This window comes from Nomascus leucogenys, chromosome 5 (genome assembly GCF_006542625.1).
Source record: "Nomascus leucogenys isolate Asia chromosome 5, Asia_NLE_v1, whole genome shotgun sequence".
In the NCBI taxonomy this organism is placed as follows: domain Eukaryota; kingdom Metazoa; phylum Chordata; class Mammalia; order Primates; family Hylobatidae; genus Nomascus; species Nomascus leucogenys.
Genome location: NC_044385.1, coordinates 124654437 through 124673267, shown reverse-complemented (window position 1 = coordinate 124673267; position 18831 = coordinate 124654437). Strand labels below are relative to the sequence as shown.

At 45.4% G+C, this 18831-nt stretch overlaps 1 protein-coding gene across 1 annotated transcript in view; it reads left to right on the top strand.

Moving 5' to 3' along the window:
• The window catches only part of SLC15A1 (solute carrier family 15 member 1), a 69940-nt gene that overhangs the window by 20562 nt on the left and 30547 nt on the right, over positions 1–18831 (top strand). The window contains exons 2-9 of the mRNA XM_003279210.3: positions 7147–7163; positions 7562–7643; positions 7747–7888; positions 9978–10097; positions 12102–12201; positions 12420–12510; positions 14680–14763; positions 18022–18104. Of these exons, the coding sequence (XP_003279258.2) occupies positions 7147–7163; positions 7562–7643; positions 7747–7888; positions 9978–10097; positions 12102–12201; positions 12420–12510; positions 14680–14763; positions 18022–18104 (719 nt within the window). The remainder of the gene's footprint in view (positions 1–7146; positions 7164–7561; positions 7644–7746; positions 7889–9977; positions 10098–12101; positions 12202–12419; positions 12511–14679; positions 14764–18021; positions 18105–18831) is intronic.

Here is an 18831-nt window from a genome sequence, read left to right as displayed (position 1 = left end):
TTAAAATTTTCAGCTTTTCTGCTCTTGTTTCTCCCCATCTTTGTGGTTTTATCTACCTTTGGTCTTTGATGCTGGTGACCTACAGACGGGGTTTTGGTGTGGATGTCGTTTTTGTTGATGTTGATGCTATTGCTTTCTGTTTGTTAGTTTTCCTTCTAACAGTCAGGTCGCTCAACTGCAGGTCTATTGGAGTTTGCTGAAGGTCTACTCCAGACCCTATTTGCCTGGGTATCACCAGTGGAGGCTGCAGAAGAGCAAATATTGCTGCCTGATTCTTCCTCTGGAAGCTTCGTCTCAGAGGGGCATCCGGCTGTATGAGGTGTCAGTCAGCCCCTACTGGGAGGCGTCTCCCAGTTAGGCTACATGGGTGTCAGGCACCCACTTGAGGAGGCAGTCTATCCCTTTTCAGAACTCAAACACTGTGCTGGGAGAACCACCGCTCTCTTGAGAGCTGTCAGACAGGGACGTTTAAGTCTGCAGAAGTTTCTGCTGCCTTTTGTTCAGCTATGCCCTGCCCCCAGAGGTGGAGTCTACAGAGGCAGGCAGGCCTCCTTGAGCTGCGGTGGGCTACACCCAATTTGAACTTCCCAACCGCTTTGTTTACCTACTCAAGCCTCAGCAATGGTGGACGCCAGGCTGCCGGCCTCGCAGTTTGATCTCGGACTGCTGCGCTAGCAGTGAGCAAGGCTCCGTGGGCGTGGGATCTGCTGAGCCAGGCGCGGAATATAATCTCCTGGTGTGCTGTTTGCTAAGACAGTTGGAGTGTCCCAGTTTTCCTGGTACAGTCTTCCCTTGCCTAGGAGAGGGAAATCCCTGGACCTGACCCCTTCTGCTTACCAGGTAAGGCGATGCCCCCCCTGCTTCAGCTCGCCCTCCGTGGGCTGCACCCACTGTCCAACCAGTCCCAGTGAGATGAACCAGGTACCTCAGTTGGAAATGCAGAAATCAGCCATCTTCTGTGTTGATCACGCTGGGACCTGCAGACCAGAGCTGTTCCTATTTGGCCATCTTGGAAAGGGGAGCTATATTGATGATACATACTTTAAAATAACCAGATCTAAGGCTGGGTGCAGTGGCTCATGCCTATAATCCCAGCACTTTGGGAGGTCGAGGTGAGTGGATCACTTGAGGCCAGGAGTTCAAGAGCAGCCTGGCCAACATGGTGAAACCCCGTCTCTACTAAAAATACAAAAATTAGCCAGGCATGGTGGCACACACCTGTAATCCCAGCTACTCAGGAGGCCAATGCAGGAGAATTGCTCGAACCCAGGAGGCAGAGGTTGCAGTGAGCTGAGGTTGCACCACTGCTCTCCAGCCTGGGCAACAGAGTGAGACTCCTTCTCAAAAAATAAAATAAAATGACCAGATCTCACAAGAACTCACTCACTGCGGTGAGGACAGTACCAAGAGGGATGGTGCTAAACCCCCAAGATTCAATCACCTCCCACCATGCCCCACCTCCAGCATTGGGGATTACATTTCAATATGAGATTCTGGTGGGGACATACATGCAAACTATATTGCAGATGAAGAAATGGAAGCCAGAGGGTAAGTACCTTGATCAAGGCCACATGGCTAGGAGGAATGTCTCTACACTGAGGTTCGATCTCCTGATTCCCAAAAGCCCGTGTCTTTCCACTGGCTGGATGCAGGGGCAATATTGAGAAAGTTCTCTCCTTAACTGGAAAACCACTTTTGCCATTAGCAAGGCCAAGCTGTGTTCTTGCAGGGACCACTGGCTTCCTGGGGCTTTTGTGGGACCAACTTTGTCAACTTTACTCCTTTACTCTTGGCTTAGGAAACCATTTTCAGAGCAAGCACCAGAGCTTAGATTCTGCCAAATCCAGTTTAAAAGCCAGGTGCCGGGTATGCACTTCTAAGCTCCAAGTAGAAAAATACAGTTTAGGAAAAAATTAATAAAGAGAGCATTTCACCAACAAACAAAATGTGGCAGGAAATTTGAGTCTTAGTTATATGTAAGTAGTGATTATAAAGACCTGTATTTACAGAGTTTGGGGCAAACCTATGTGTATTAGTTTCTAATTACCACTGTAACAAAAAAACCACAAGCTTAGTGGCTTCACACAGGTGTCTTCTTGTAGTTTTGGAGGTCAGAAGTCCAAAATGAATTTTACTGGGCTAAAATCAAGGTGTTGGCAGGGCTACATTGAAAGGCTCTCTGGGAGAACCCTACATGCCTTTTCCAGCTTCTCCAGGCTGCCACATTCCCTGGCTTGGGGACCCCTCCCCCAACAATTGCAGTCACTCCCCTGCTTTTCACCTTTTCTGACTGTTTTTAGGACTCTTGTGATTATATTGGGTCTGCCTGGATAATCTAAGATAAACTCTTCATCAAAGGCCCCTAACTTAGTGACATCTGCAAGACCCTTTTGCCATGGGAGGGAACATATCCCTGAATCCCAGAGATTACGACACGGACATCTCTAGGGGACGGCCATTCTGAACACCACACCTTGAAATTTCGGAAACACGTCCTCAAAGCAGTATGTGAAGCTTACAGTATTCCTTCCGTTTCATTCTTGGTCACGATAGGAAACAGTTATCTCTCTGCCTGAAAGTGAGGCCTTCTCTCTTAGACCTCAGCAAAATGCCTTGTTCCTTCCAACTTCCGAAGTCCAACTCCTAGAGGTGCACTCTCGGCAGCCTTCAGTTGCTGAGGGAGTTATTAATTTCTAGGTAATAAAACTTCAAAGTTAGAGTTTTCATCCTGAAATGGTTCAAAATATGGAGCATGCTCTATATAAATAGCAGGAAATATTCATATGGATGGGAGATTTTATTGAGTCATGCGGAAGAGGGGAGTCTCTTGTTTTCTCCTGTGTTCCCTGTCCCCCCCAACCCCCAAGTCAATAATCATATAAATATATAATATACACTTATTTCATCAAATTTTTTAGCCAAAAGAAAGCAAAACTACTGCTGGGCCTAGAATAGCAAGAAGAGCCTGCGTTTATTCAGCGATTGCAATACGTTGGGTACTAATGAACAGTCCTGTGGGAAGTCCAGATTCTAGGCTGGGTTTGGCTCTGATCATAGTTCAACACAAGGGACCCCAGAGTGATACAAGAAACATTGGGCTACTCAAATATGCCTCAGAGGTTTACTAGCAGGGGACCAACGTAAACATGGTTGCACCAAAGTAAACAGAGTCTTGTGAGAGCTGATACTTGAGTTCAGTCTGAAGTCTCACCACTTCTGCATTTGAGCTTTCTAAGATAGCAATCCTGTTGACACAGGCACATTAAGATAAGAAATGCTGACTGCAATGTTACACCCAGTAGATAGCTCTGGATTCTATCAAAGAGTTTAGCAACCTCTGCCCTGTAACAATAAAAGCAGTTCTTGGAATATACACTTTCAGAAAACAAAGTGCCTTCTCGGTGATGGCTGGGTACTAAGTCTCAGATTTACACTTCAAGGGATTTCCTTTCCCATAATTTAGTTCAGTGTATAATGATTGTTAAGACCTAAGCTTTCTGAATGGCCTCTTTTCTGTAACCGTAGTATGTTTGAAGTAGAGAAAAACTTTACCACTATTAAGCAAATAACAGGTACAAAATATTGAGCAAAGACAAAAGGACAACTCTGGAAAGATGAAGTCTTTCCCTGCAAATAAAAATCCGGGGAACACAGGAAAGGAAGGTTTGTGATGAAGCCTCGGGCTCTCTCTGCTGGATTTGGGTGATTTGGGTTTTCAGAGCTCGCTCCTGCTTCCCTGAAGAGGGCCAAGGATAACACAGACCTTCGTGTGACTTCACCCCTCTCGTTGGCTTTGGGAGGCAATGGTAAGGCCATATTTCCCAAAGTCTAAGTAGACGAAGCATAACGTGCTATTGCTGTGTCCTCAAGAACACACAGCACTACAGCAACGACGCTTTGCACCTTAAGGCTGGTTTGCACCGAGCTTGCGAAACACACTCTTGCCTGACCAGCCCTTCCTATTCGTTGGACACTGGCACTTTCCCTGCCTGGTGTGAAAGACAGCCCAAGTCCACAGCAGGTGCGCTGCCTCACCACGGACCTCCCAGGACACAGAGGCCATGCTCAGCACAGGAGGGCTTGGTCACAGAAAGATGCCACGGTGGATGGGCACCAGTGGTAGCATGGCACCTGGGCCTGCAGCAGCCTCCCTGTTGCTCCCTGGGCCTGCAAGATGAGAGGAAGGAACCGCTACTGAAACCTGGAAGGAAAGAGTTGTGTGGGAAGGGCTGACGTCGGAGAAGCCGTGACTGTCACTTGAGGTGACGGTCTGAGGTGACCTTGCAGAGAGGGCACCAGAAAAACAAATACCCCAATGTTTCTTCCCTCCTCTGATCTTCCCAGGGCTCCCTGTTGGCCAAAGGACCTGGGAGTCAGGTCGAGACCCGGGACATGGATGAGCTCCTTGCAGGTCAGCCTCGGGGCTGAAGAAGAAGGACGGTCCTGGAAGGGCCCGCGGGACCCACAATGCAGAGCTGGATCTGAGCGCTGTGCTCTGTGACTGATAAACGGGGCCTTAGGAAACATGTCCCACAAACACTGAATTTCCGCTCTGTGGGAAGCGGCGCGGGGGCGCTGAGTACCTTGAGGCAGTCGCGTCTCTCCCGTAACGATGCACTGAGGGTTGTGGGGTTCGCAGGACTCTTCCAGCAACCCCGCAGGGCAGAGGTCGTCCTCATTTGATTGTTCGGCTGGCGCGAAACAGGTGGGCTCACCCGCCATGCAGCTGGCAGGTCCCAGCATGAGACTTGGCCTCAGGGCTGACTCCATGACCCTCGTTCTTGGTGTATTGCCCTGGAAGCAGCCCCATCCCACGACAGGTCTCACTCAGGAGGAAAGCAGGTTATTCGTGTGGAGGAATCTCTGTCCAGAACTCTAATAAGCAGGAAGAGTTGGGAACTGGGGTCCTGTGAAACCAGTACAGTGTATTTCCCCCTTAGGACAAGGACTAAAATAGCATCTAAAATGCCCCTTCCCTTCCCCTTCCCTTCTCCTTCCCTTCCCCTGCCTTCCTTTTTTCCTTTTTTGAGACGGAGTCTCACTGTGTTGCCCAGGCTGGAGTGCAGTGGTGCGATTTCAGCTCACTGCAACCTCCACTTCCCAAGCTCAAGCGATTCTCCTGCCTCAGCCTCCCAAGTAACTGGGATTACAGGCGTGTGCCACCATGCCCAGCTAATTTTTGTATTTTTAGTAGAGATAGGGGTTCATCATGTTGGCCAGGCTGGTCTCGAACTCCTGACCTGGAGTGATCTGCCTACCTCAGCCTCCCAAAGTGCTGGGATTACAGGTGTGAGCCACCACGCCCAGCCTCTATTTTGAAATATACAATAAATTTTTGTTAACTGTAGTCACCGTGTTGTGCTACCAAACACCAGCTCTTATTCCTTCTACCGAACTGTGTTTTTGTATCCACTCACCTTGCTTCATCCTCCTGCCTTCACCTACCCTTGCCATCCTCTGGTAACCACCATTCTACTCACCACCTCCATGAGATCAATTTTTTAGCTCCTACATATGAGTGGGAATATGTGATATCTATCTTTCTGTGCCTGGCTTATTTCACTTAATCTGATGTCCTCCAGTTTCATCTGTATTGCTGCAAATGACAAGATCCAATGACAACTTTCATAGAAATAGAAAAAAAATCCTAAAATTCATATACAACCACAAAAGGCCTCGAAAAGCCAAAGTCACCCTGAGCAAAAAGAATAGGGCTGGAGGTACCACCTGATATCAAAATATACTACAAAGCTGTAGTAACCAAATCAGCATGGAAACAGACACATAGACCAACGGAACAGAAAAGAGAACTCAGGAATAAATGCATCCGTTTATAGCCAACTCATTTTTGACAAAGCTGCCAAGAACAAACACTGGGAAAAGAACAGTCTAAAGAATAATTTTCCAGTGTAGTGATTCCCAAAGCACACTGCCTGGACCAGTGGCAGCACCCACACCTGGGAGCTTGTTAGAAACGCAAGCTCAAGTGTCCATCTCAGGCCTACAGAATCAACAACTCTGGGAGTGGGGCCCAGCTATCCGTTCTTGCAAGCCCTCCGGTGAGTCCGAGGCACACTCCAGTGTGAGACCCACTGCTACGGGGTCACCGATTCCTAGATTCCTAATGGAGGTGGAGCATGTTCAGGGAGCCCTGGCAACAAAGAACTCTTATATAAGGAAATCGGGGTGAGTGACAGGGAAGGGGACGGATGTCCTGTGGGAAACAGCGTAGTGTGTGATAGACACGGATGAACACAGGGCAATGTGTTTGTGTAGGAGCAGACTGAGGAGGTATAAAGACTAGAGACAATGGCACAGCTCAGGTCTTGCCAAAATTCTGGGGAGACAGAAGAGCAGGTGTTGACGGGATGGGGATGAGACGCTCCTAGGATGCAGATGGGAGAGTCCACTGGACTTGATGTGCACTGGCTCCCTTGTATTCTCAGGCTGTTTCTTCCTGCTCTTTTCATTCGTTCTTGTGACGTAACCCCCTACCAGTGGTAGGTATTGTACAGGACATTGGAAGTGGGGATGTTGGTGTGATGGATGGCACATAATTCTTCCATTTGCAGAACCTGGTCCAGAAGGGAAGCAAAAATATAAACTGCCCATCATTACAGTATGGTGACGTAGGCACATCAGAGATGATTTGGGAAGGGAAAATCGGTGGCAAGACTTAAATCATGGGGTGAGCCTGGCAGGCAGGGCCCAAGCCATAGGAGGTGGCGGTTGAGTGTGCACAGTGTGTCAGGCACTCGGAAGCATTTTACATTACAGAAATTTAATCCCCACCAAAACACTTGTCAGATATTGAAGAACATGCTAGAATGTGTGGATTGTATCCTGATGGGCAGCCTTTGAAGTGTTTCAGGAGGAAATTGTTTAGGCCTGATTCTCTGAGCTGCTGCTTCTCAATTTTGACTGCACACGAGAATTGCCTGAGGAGCTTCTTAAAAGAAAATACAGATGCCAGGCCCCACCTCAGATAAGAAGCATGAGTCTGGGGCCGGGATCCCAGGGAGGGCTGGAGCTGTTTGGTGAATGGCCCCTCTGACCACTCTAAAAAGTCAGAGGCTCTGAGTTGAGACATAGCAGAAAGTATTGGAATGGCTTGACTTTAATATTGGGATTCTGTTTTTCTTTTAGGAATGTCCAAATCACGGGTGAGTACCCTTTTCCTTCTCTACACACCTTCATCTTGTAAATTTTATCATCTGTTTTACCCCTAAGGGTTCATTCACCTAACAGATCTGTAGTGTACCTCTGGAACCAGTGAGGGTGTGATCCCGGATTCCCATGTGAGATGTCCTCTCCTGAGGAAATGCTGTGGATAATCCTCCTCAGACTAACAATAGCACTGGATGCTTTATTTCATTGCTGTCTCTATGTGGAAGGATTAGTGTAGGGAATAAAATGATTAAATGCTAGTTTCCTGCTCTAGACAGTCACTGGTAAGTTACTGAATCTGCGTTGGCTGCCTTTCATGCCGCTGGTGCTCCTTTGTGGCTATGGACAAGTGAGGGGTGTATTTCAATCCTGTGCTTGTTTCTTTTTTTGTCAGAGTTTCTTTGGTTATCCCCTGAGCATCTTCTTCATCGTGGTCAATGAGTTTTGCGAAAGATTTTCCTACTATGGAATGCGAGGTAACTGTATTGGCCGTTTCTCACCCTTCGGGGAAGAGCAGGAGTGGCCATAACCAGTCCTAACTTTGTTTCTCCCTCCTCTTCCACCTGCCCTCTGCAAAAGCAATCCTGATTCTGTACTTCACAAATTTCATCAGCTGGGATGATAACCTTTCCACCGCCATCTACCATACATTTGTGGCTCTGTGCTACCTGACGCCAGTTCTCGGAGCTCTTATCGCCGACTCGTGGCTGGGAAAGTTCAAGTGAGTGGCTGGAAATGTCTTGTTCACAAACAAGCCAAAAAGTAAATGTAGGTTTTGTGGTTGGGAATGGTGGAATCTGGGAATGATGAATCAAAGAACAGAGACTCTTAGGAGGGCCAGGTGTGGTATGGTTCACACCTGTAATCCCAGTACTTTGAGAGGCTGAGGAAGGGGTTTGAGACCAGCCCGGGCAACATGATGAGACCCCATCTCTACCAAAAATAAAGAAATTAGCGAGGCATAGTGGCATACACCTGTGGCCCCAGCTATTTGGGAGGCTGAGGTGGGAGGATCCACTTGAGCCCCGGAGGTCAAGGCTGCAATGAGCTGTGATCACATCACTGCACTCCAGCCTGGATGACAGAACAAGACGCTGTCTCAAAAACAAATTAAAAACAAAAACAAACCCTTAGGAGAGCATTTACAGCTCTGTTTCTGCTCAGTTTCCTGTCCCTAGAGCCTAACACAGTGGCTGACATTTAGTGACTGCAAGCAGCATCTATAGGTTTTTGTTTTTCCCTAATCCAAACAAATGTAGCATCTTTGTCTCATCTTGACATAGTAGCAGGGATACTGTCTATTATTAGTGATGTGTGAGGCATGGAGTTAAGGTCTGGGGAAATGAAGAAACTCTCTAAAATACCCCCTGGCTGCTGAGGGGCTCACGCTGCTTGAGGTCACATGGTGTGAGGTCACTAAGGAGAGAAGTCACCCAGCCCTCCAGGAAGGGCTCCACGAGCACACCCAGTGGGATGTTGCCAGGAAAGTTTTCCTGGGACTTAAAGAAGAAGGAAGTAGAGGCTCTTCCAGGCCAAAGGAATGACATGGGCTGTCTTAGTCTGCTTGTGTTGCTATAAAGGAATACCTGAAGCTGGGGAATTTATAAAGGAAAAAGATATATTTGGTTGATGATTCTGCTGGCTGGAAGACCAAGCATCTGGTGAAAGCCTCAGGCTGCTTCTATTCATGGAGGAAGGTGAAGGAGAGCTGGCATGTGCAGAGATCACATGGCCAGAGGGGAAGTGAGAGACAGAGAGGAGGGAAGTGTCAGGCTCTTTTCAACAACCAGCTCTTGCAGGAACTCACTCATGACCATGAGGACAGCACCAAGCCATTCATGAGGAATCTGCCCCAGTGTCCCACACACCTCCCACCAGGCCCCACTTCCAACACCGGGATCACATTTCAGCTTGAGGTTTGCAGGAGACAGATAACCAAACTGTAGCATGGGCAGAAGAAAGAAGAATCACTACCTCTAAAGAATTCTACAAAAATTACCAAAGGTCCACTTCCTGGCCAAATATCATTACCAATCAGAAGATAAGTAATTCTTACTGTTTAAAAAGATAGGCCTGGTGCGATGGCTCATGCCTGTAATCCCAGCACTTTGGGAGGCCAAGGCAGGCGGATCCCAAGGTCAGGAGATGGAGACCATCCTGGCTAACACAGTGAAACCCCATCTCTACTAAAAAATACAAAAAATTAGCCGAGCGTAGTGGCGGGCCCCTGTAGTCCCAGCTACTCGGGAGGCCGAGGCAGAAGAATGTCATGAACCCGGGAGGCGGATCTTTCCCCTCTCCTGGCCCTCTGGCCAAAATTTTGTTAATTTTTTTTTAAGAGACAGGGTCTCGCTCTGTCACCCAGGCTGGAGTGCAGTAGTGCAATCATGGCTCACTGCAGCTTCAACCTCCTGGACTCAAGTGATCCTCCCACCTCAGCCTCCTGAGCAACTAGGACCACAGGCATGCACCACCACACCTGGCTAATGTTTTATTTTTTTGTTGAGATGGGGTCTTGCTATGTTGCCCAGGCTGGTGTCGAACTCCTGAGTTCAAGCAGTCCTCCTGCTTTGGCCTCCCAAAGTGCTGGGATTACAGGCATGAGCCACCATGCCTAGCCCAAAACTTTGTTCTATTCTTTTTGCCCATGTGCCTTCCTGAGAGTTAACAGTGTTACTCAAGTTCGAGAAATAAGTGTATTCAGGATTGGGCTCTTGACAGCTTTCAAGGAGGGGGTCTTTTGTGGTGGAGTCAGAAGTGGACGGCTATTGTGCAATTAACTCGGGTTCTCTTAATCTTTGGAAACACAGGACCATTGTGTCGCTCTCCATTGTCTACACAATTGGACAAGCAGTCATCTCAGTAAGCTCCATTAATGACCTCACAGACCACAACCACGATGGCACCCCCGACAGCCTTTCTGTGCACGTGTGAGTTGGTGCTCACTGCTGCCCCCATCACCCTCTTACCTCGTGCTCATTTGATGCCTTAAGTCTTCGTTTTTTTCCTTGAACTTCACTGTGAGCATAAGGAGGTTTTTCCTCCCCCTTGGGCGGCATGGAGAAGGCTGTCAAATAGATTGAGCTGGGTCTTCAGGATGTCACCACCCTAACAGTTGTCTGGAGGCATTGCTCACTCTGAGGCTCAGCTGTTATGGGCCGTCATATCCCATGTGAGGTACAGTCAGTGGGCAGGGGATTCATGTTGGTCTTGACTTACCCTGGAGGGATATAAAGTCCCACAGACCTTGATCCTTCACACCGCCAGGTGTCCTCAGGACTCCAGGACGTTTGGTTTTCTGTCTTGTACCACACTTCTGCCTAGTTTTCAATAACCCCGTTTCATAAATATTTGTTCCAGCCCTTTATGCTGGGCTCTGGATGGCAGGTGTTATTGATAAATGCTCATGTGCTGGATTAATCTTGCTTCACTGCAGTCTGGCCTAGTAGACTAGTTGTAGAGATTTATTTAGTTTCCTGTTTTTGTGCTTCAGTTCCTTGATCTATAAGTAAACTATCTAATGAGCTGGGAAAGAAGAATAGAAACTCAAATTAGTATCGGCCATCCCCGCACTGCTGGCTTATCAGTTGATCAGACTGCTGTCCAGACTGGCTCTCTTGATGCAACACTCTTGGTGCCCAGAGGGAACTGTGTCGGTGGAGGGAGTGGCTGTGAGCCCTCCCACAGAGCAGCTCTATGGCCTTGGGAAGGTGCTCTTCTCTGCACCTCAGTTTTCTAATCTGTAATATCATTAAGAACATGGACTTTGGAGCCAGATTCTGGCTGTGCCCCTTCCTAGTTGTGTGAGCTTGAGCAAGTTTCTTAACCTCTGTGCCTCAGTTTCCTTGTTTATAATAGTACCTACTTCGTGTAGGACTGTTGTGGGTTAATCCAAGTAAAGCACCTAAAACACTGCCTGACAAGTGATCAGTGCTCAAGAAATCTTAGCTTTTCATTTTTCATTTCATGGAGTCCATATCGGAGCACACCTAAAATTCTCACAAGAGTAAATTGTATATAATATTCAGTTGGCCGTGTTTTTGTTGTCTTTTAAAATGCTTAGATTGACAACATTAAATGCAAGTTGTATTAAGAGGCAGACAAGATTAAAGAGGTGATTTGGCCAGCCAGTTCAGGAAGATTGGTTCAGGAAGCATGATTTTTAAAGAATTCTTTACCTGTTGCAATATTTGACTTTATCTGTCTCATAAAATTTTTTAAGTGTTTAAAAGCAACATTAGCAACCAAGAAGATATGGGATACGTGCCTATAAAACCAGAAATGTGTAGTACCTACCTGTAAATTTAATAAAACTACAAAGTGAGGGTCAATAAATGCTATGAATTTTTTTTTCAATTCAGGAGTTAAAATACTTAGCAATAACCTAGAAAATACAAGAGTAAATTAAATAACCCTTAATCCCACCATCTAGCCATGACAATAAATCTTTTAGTCTATTTCCTTCCAGTTTTCTGTACCTTGTAAACAAACTGAGATCATACTACCTCACCTGATATTCTGCTTTGCAATGAAATCATGTTTTCCAATGTTACTTAATTACTATTATGAGTCGGTTATGACTGTACCAGACACAATGCTTATATTTGTTCAATAACATTTCATTTACCCTCTCTTTTACTGGAAACAATAAAGCTACAAAAGAACCCCAAACCTAAGGCTTTGCTCAGCTCACGAGCTACTGTTTTATGTTTTCTGGATGGTAAATTATTAGATGGGGGCAGGAGTTTGAAGGCCCATGAGTTCAAGTTTGCATATGGCTATCACGCTGCATTCCTGTGAGCTGGCTTCTTGCGAGATTGTCTTCTTCTCTGTGTGTGTCACTGTGCCGGGCCCACTGAGGGAAACTGGGGAAAAGAGAAGGCTTCTACTTGGGAGGATCTGCCGTGTTGGCCCTAACACCCTGTCTTTCCCAGGGTGCTGTCCATGATCGGCCTGGCCCTGATAGCTCTCGGGACTGGAGGAATCAAACCCTGCGTGTCTGCATTTGGCGGAGATCAGTTTGAAGAGGGCCAGGTAAGAGTAGGGGCCTCCCCAGAGCCCACGTGAATGAACTACACGTCCGGGAGTCAGAGGCCACTGGCACAAAGTCTGTTCTCCATTGGATTCTTTTTAAGTACATTAGAAAGTAAGATACAAACCAAAATTAAGTTAGTAGTAAAGTGAGATCATCAGCTCCCTCTGCTCAGTTGATTGATAGCCAGAGTCATCTTACTTTCTCCTCTTCGTTGCAGGAGAAACAAAGAAACAGATTTTTTTCCATCTTTTACTTGGCCATTAATGCTGGAAGTTTGCTTTCCACGATCATCACTCCCATGCTCAGAGGTAAGAGATACCTGAAAGGAGCTTCTGTTGGTCTTTCTTTAGTAAGGCTAAGTCCATGTCTTCTTCGTTTTGTTCTGTTCTTCCCTTCTCCCCTGTTTTCTAGCTGCCAGCTACATGCTGGGATGGACGTTGGAATCTGGAATAAGTGCTTCCTTCCCTATGAGTTTCACCTCCTTTTCATCTTATTTAAGTCCCTTATCCCAGTGACCACTGGAGAGTCTAAGCCATCCTTAGCATGGGCATCCCTCTTCCTAAACTGTTATTCATGCAAAGTTGTGCTCATGGTAAGAGGTAAGAGGCAAGAGAGGTGCCTTGGAAGCCAAGCTGGTGGCCGTAGCTGCCATTTTAGCCTTCAAGCTTTGCTCCCCAGTGATATTTCTGTGACTTAGGAAGAGTTTACTGGGCAAAATTGTTTTGATTTTTTGTTTGTTTTGTTTTGTTTTTAGAAGGAGTCTTGCTCTGTCGCCCAAGCTGGAGTGCAGTGGCATGATCTTGGCTCACTGCAACCTCTGCCTCCTGGGTTCAAGCAATTCTCCTGCCTCAGCCTCCTGAGTAGCTGGGACTACAGGTGCCCACCACCATGCCCAGTTAATTTTTTTGTATTTTTGGTGGAGACGGGATTTCACCGTGTTAGCCAGGATGGTCTCAATCTCCTGACCTCATGATCTCCCTGCGTTGGCCTCCCAAAGTGCTGGGATTACAGGTGTGAGCCACCACGCCCAGCCAAGGCAAAGTTTTTTTCTTTGCTTTCCTATCATCTCAAGTATTTCCAAAAGAACTGCTCAGATAAAGAGAATGGGACAGTGTCAGTAACTATCAGAGGTTTGTGCTTGCTAATGCTCCATTGAGAGTTTGTGAATTTCCCACGTGGAAGGGAATATGTGGTGTTACTGGTGACAAACTAACAAGACCATCCTGCCCACATTTGAATCAGATTAGATTATGAAATAAAGATTTCAGGGGGATTTATGTATTCCTGCACAGCATAGTGGTTTGAAGATGACAGACAAACCCTATTCTAACTTGTTTTATTTTTTGTTTTTTTCCAACTTGTTTTGTATAAAAATGTAACAGCTTTTATTCCTGCGTCCTGTTCACTCACCTCTCCCACCTCTAGGCTCTACTAGAGGGTGCATGTTTAAATTATAGAATCTGTTAAAGGATAATTTGTTAAAAGGAAATTCATGACTCTCATACAAATATAAAGTGAACATGTGACAAAAATTTTATGTAACTTGTTAATTAGTTGATAACAAATCAGTTCAAATAAAGGCTTGACTAACAAATTTCTATTCTTTATAGGGGGAAAATTATTTTTTGCCAGGAACAGGAAACATTTGCATGACTGTCACTTCTGCTAGTTAACTTCTTTCTCTCCCGAATTGTGAGATAGCTGAACCAAAGCAAAACCCTGATAGCATCAGATCATGCCTGGAGTCTCCAGCATTCCGTGGAAAGGGTTTCCAGGAATCCCTATGACTTCTAACAAAGGCTTACTTTTTTAATAATTTTTATTTATTTTATATATATATATATATAAATCCTGGGATTTCAAAGCTAAAATAGCTGTTGGTCAGAGGTTGCCAAACTGTGGCCCATGGGCCAAATCCAGAAATCTGGGCAAGAGCATTCATTGATGTATTGCCTACAGTTGATTTCCCCTGCAAAGGTGGGGTTGAGTAGTTGACAGAGACCAATGGTTCACAAAGCCTGAAATATTTACTGTTGGGCCCTTCACAGAAAAGTGTGCCAACCCCTGCCCTGGGTCTTCGAATTGCTGCCTGATTGGCATGCATTCAGGAACATATAATATTGACTTACCAGTCTACTTTTGATTTACTGAGTCCCATATAATCAAGTTAGTGTATCCAGGTCATCTTTAGCTCCCCCGCAAAGAAGACCCACAGAACCAAGAGGGGGCCACTGATTTTGGCCAAGCCAGGATCACCCATCTATTTAGGGGCTGAGATTAGAACTGGTTTCCATCTCCTGCTCCTCCTGCTACACTGCTGCTTTGCTTAGCTGGCAATTATGTCAGTGAGGCAAATGGATATGTCTAGAACAGTATGTGAAAGCAATATGTAATTATCAGTGAGGGATCTTTACAAATGGGAACTATATCCTCATTACCAATGCCATAATAATTTTGATCTTGTCATTTCTCCCTAGTTCAACAATGTGGAATTCACAGTAAACAAGCTTGTTACCCACTGGCCTTTGGGGTTCCTGCTGCTCTCATGGCTGTAGCCCTGAGTAAGTGGAAATCGGTTGAATTAACAGAAGCCTAGGACCAGGTCAGGCCCTACATGAATGATTGTGACTAATTTTTTTAAAGTGCATGTAACAAGTGGCAACAAAAAGTAGTGAGAAGAATTGGCATCAGATGTTAAACACGCTCTAAGTATTCAAAGAAAGTAGGATTGGCCATCAGTTCTGAGGGAATAGGATGAAAAAAAGGATTACAAGAAAAGGAACCAACTGAGTTGGTCATTGAAAGGTGTAATACTATTTAGGCAGATTAAGATGAAGGTGAGAGAGGCCCAGCATGGTCACTCGTGCCCCTAATCCCAGCACTTTGGGAGGCCAAGGCAGGGGGATCCCTTGAGTTCAAGACCAGCCTGGAGTTCAAGACCAGCCTAGGCAACAGAGAGAGACCCTGCCTCTAAAACAAACAAAAAAAAAGACAGAGTCTTGCTCTTGTCACCCAGGCTGGAGTGCAATGGTGTGATTTCAGCTCATTGCAACCTCCGCCTCCTGGGTTCAAGTGATTCTCCTGCCTCAGCCTCCAAAGTAGTTGAGATTACAGGCACCCGCCACCATGCGCAGCTAATTTTTGTATTTTTAGTAGCAACAGGGTTTCACCATGCTGGCCAGGCTGGTCTCGAACACCTGACCTCAGGTGGTCCACCCACCTCAGCCTCCCAAAGTGCTGGGATTACAGGCATGAGACACCATGCCTGGCTGGTTTTTTTGTTGTTGTTTTTGTTTGTTTGTTTTGTTTATTTGTTTTTTTAATTAGCTGGGTGCTGTGGCTTACACCTGTAGTCCCAGCTACTCTGGAAGCTTAAGTGGGAGGATTGCTTGAGCCTGGGAGGTCGAGGCTGCAGTGAACCATGATTGCACCACAACACTGCAACCTGGATGATAGAGCAAGACCCTGTCTCAAAAAGAAAAAAAAAAAAAAAAAAGATGAAGGTGATAGAATCTGCCGGATTAGCTGAACCCAAGGCTAAAAGCTTTTGTTCTTGTCAACATGTACTTGTCTATAGCTTGCTCGAAGAAATGGCAACCTGGTTCAGTTGCCATTGAAACATCCAGTGAACGTCTACATTTCCATAATCGAATACGTTGGTGCAAAAGTAATTGCAGCTCTTGCCATTAAAAGTAATGGCAAAAACCGCAATAACTTTTGCACCAAACTAGTATCACCCCTTCCCCATATGTTTCTACTAGAATTCTTTCCCACTGGATAGAACATATACGTCTATTCGAGGCATTCATTGGCACATTAGTTCTTGGCATTGGCTTTTAGGAAAGGTGGCGTTTTCTACATGGGATGGTTGGATGTGAAAGGTGGCCAAGAAAGGTGCAAAAAGAAAACAGCCCAGTGGCCACCTCAACTCTTCAGAGCCCCTTCTCCCACTCAGATGAGGTTGTCATCAGCTTTGCTCAGCTGACAATCACGTCTCTCTCTCCAATTTTTGTTTTCAGATCTTAGTAGTGCGTGGAATAGGACCATTTTAAATCTCTTTTGCTCACAGGGTAGCAATTTAGCTTTCCCCTTTCATTTAGGTGAGAGCTCAATATTCTCTTTTTAATGTCTCTTTTCTTCCGTGGTTCTTCCCATACTGCCACCGTGCCCTACCAGGCTCATTGATACCTCTTCCTCTCTCATTCTTGGCAGGAGACAGACAGCATTTCAAAAAGTCTTGTTTTACACCAGACACTGTATTAAGCACGTTAGGTACATTCTTATTTCATCTGTACAAGTCATTCCTCTATCAAAGATTATGCTTTTTCTTCTGGAGGAATTGAGAACAGGCCAAATCCGATGTGTCAACACCACCTCTAGAAATTCCTATGCTTGAATTAGGTTTCAGTTGATCAGAAGCTTAAAGATTAAATATTAGTGGTAAAAGAAAACATAGACTCAATCTCTTGGACATCTTTACCATCCATGTCTGCATTCAGAAAGGTTGACATTGGGCAAGAATATTAGTAAACATCTCTTTCGTCAGCTATAAAGAACATCTATAGTATAGGCACATACTTGGAGCTAGCACCTGTCAAAAATCTCAGACCCTCTTAATTGAGAAAAATAAGTAGAATTCAAGCTATCTATCAGTGTTTTTAAATTATTGAACTGTGGTATTGGATAATCAGAAATCCTAGTATATGGGCTATGTTTTCAGAGACTCTTGCAACAATGCCTTAAATTTTTAAAAATTTTTTAGTAAGATGATAGAGATATGTTGCCCAGGCTGCTCTTGAACTACTGGTCTCAAGTGCTCCTCCTGCCTTGGCCTCCCAAAATGCTGGGATTACAGACATAAGCCGCCACACTCAGCCCCAGAATGGTTTTTTTCTAAGTTATTTTCACAATATGACTGGCCAAAAAGGTCCGTGGAAGAATGACCTTATTGAAAAAGCGCTTCTAACTTTTGTAAAACTGTAGCTGCAGATGCAGTTAATTTTAACTGCTTCTGTACAGTGACCACAGAAAAAATTTCTGCCACATATGATTAAGATTAATTCTTTTTTCCTGAATATTAAAAAGAGAAAGAAAAAGGTTTCTCTTCCCACTGCATTCAGAAGATTACAGCTCCATTTATTTTTATTTTTATTATTTTGATATGGAGTTTCACTCTGTCACCCAGACTGGAGTGCAGTGACACGATCTCATTTCACTGCAACCTCCGCCTCCTGGATTCAAGCAATTCTCCTGCCTTAGCCTCCCGAGTAGCTGGGATTACAGGTGCCCATCACCACACCCAGCTAATTTTTGTATTTTTAGTAGAGACGGGTTTTCACCAGGTTGGTCAGGCTGCTCTCAAACTCCTGACCTCAAGTGATCCACCCATCTTGGCCTCTCAAAGTACTGGGATTGCAGGCTTGAGGCACCGTGCCTGGCCCCATTTATTGTCTTAGTAGAATAGTACATTAATGTGTTATATGAAAGTACTGATTCCTTTTGTCTCCCTTTAAATAGAGATAGAACTTGTGCTTAAATAGCTGTGTGGGTGTACGTGAGCTACCTTAAGTTATGGGAAGTAGATGATATTAGGCTTAAAGTTTGCATCTTAGAACACAAACATAATGTTACTCAGAGGTTTTTGTGGATTGCGAGAGTTAAAAGCACTTTCTAAACTGTGAGGTTGGAAGGTAAACCCATTCCATAAGTAATTCCATTATCCCAAAACAAAGTTATAACTCAAATAAAGGCGCATCTCTCTAGGCCACAGGTCGCTCGGGCACATGCTTTGCTGACGTGTCTTCTTCTGCCCTATCTAGTTGTGTTTGTCCTTGGCAGTGGGATGTACAAGAAGTTCAAGCCACAGGGCAACATCATGGGTAAAGTGGCCAAGTGCATCTGTGTAAGTATCTCAGCCGCTCTTTCTCAAGGCCATTTAACCACCTCAGAACCTTCTACTTCCTTTAAATTAAAATTTAAGCTTTGACTTTCCTTTAAGTATATTTTTAGTGTTCTTAACTATTTCAATAAATTGCAGTTTCTTCTAAATGGAAAAAGACACAAACAGAACGTAATAAGGGAGGAATGGAAATGGCTCTTGAGCTTATAAAATAAGATCATTGGTCAAAGAAAAGCAAATCAAAGTGACTCCTTATCTGTCAAAATGGCAGAACAGTGCTTGAGGTTTGTCAGGGAGCAGTGAATCAAAAATGGGGAGGCTCAATTTGGCGGTGTGTAACAAGAGTCTCAGGTGTTCAGATGCTTCCGTCAGTCATGCTGCTTTCAAGAATTAAGAGTAAGAAAATAGGCTAGGCACTGTGGCTCACGCCCATAGTCCCAACACTTTGGGAGGTCGAGGCGGGCGGATCACTTGAGATCAGGAGTTCGAGGCCAGCCTGGCCAACATGGTGAAACCTGTCTCTACTAAAAATACAAAAATTAGCCAGGCATAGTGGCGGGTGCCTGTAATCCCAGCTACTTGGGAGGCTGAGGCAGGAGAATTGCTTGAACCTGGGAGGCAGAGGTTGCAGTGAGCTGAGATTGCGCCATTGCACTCCAGCCTGGGCGACAGAGGGAGACTCCACCTCAAAACAAAACAAAACTAGAGTAAGAAAAAAAATTTTTAAGTG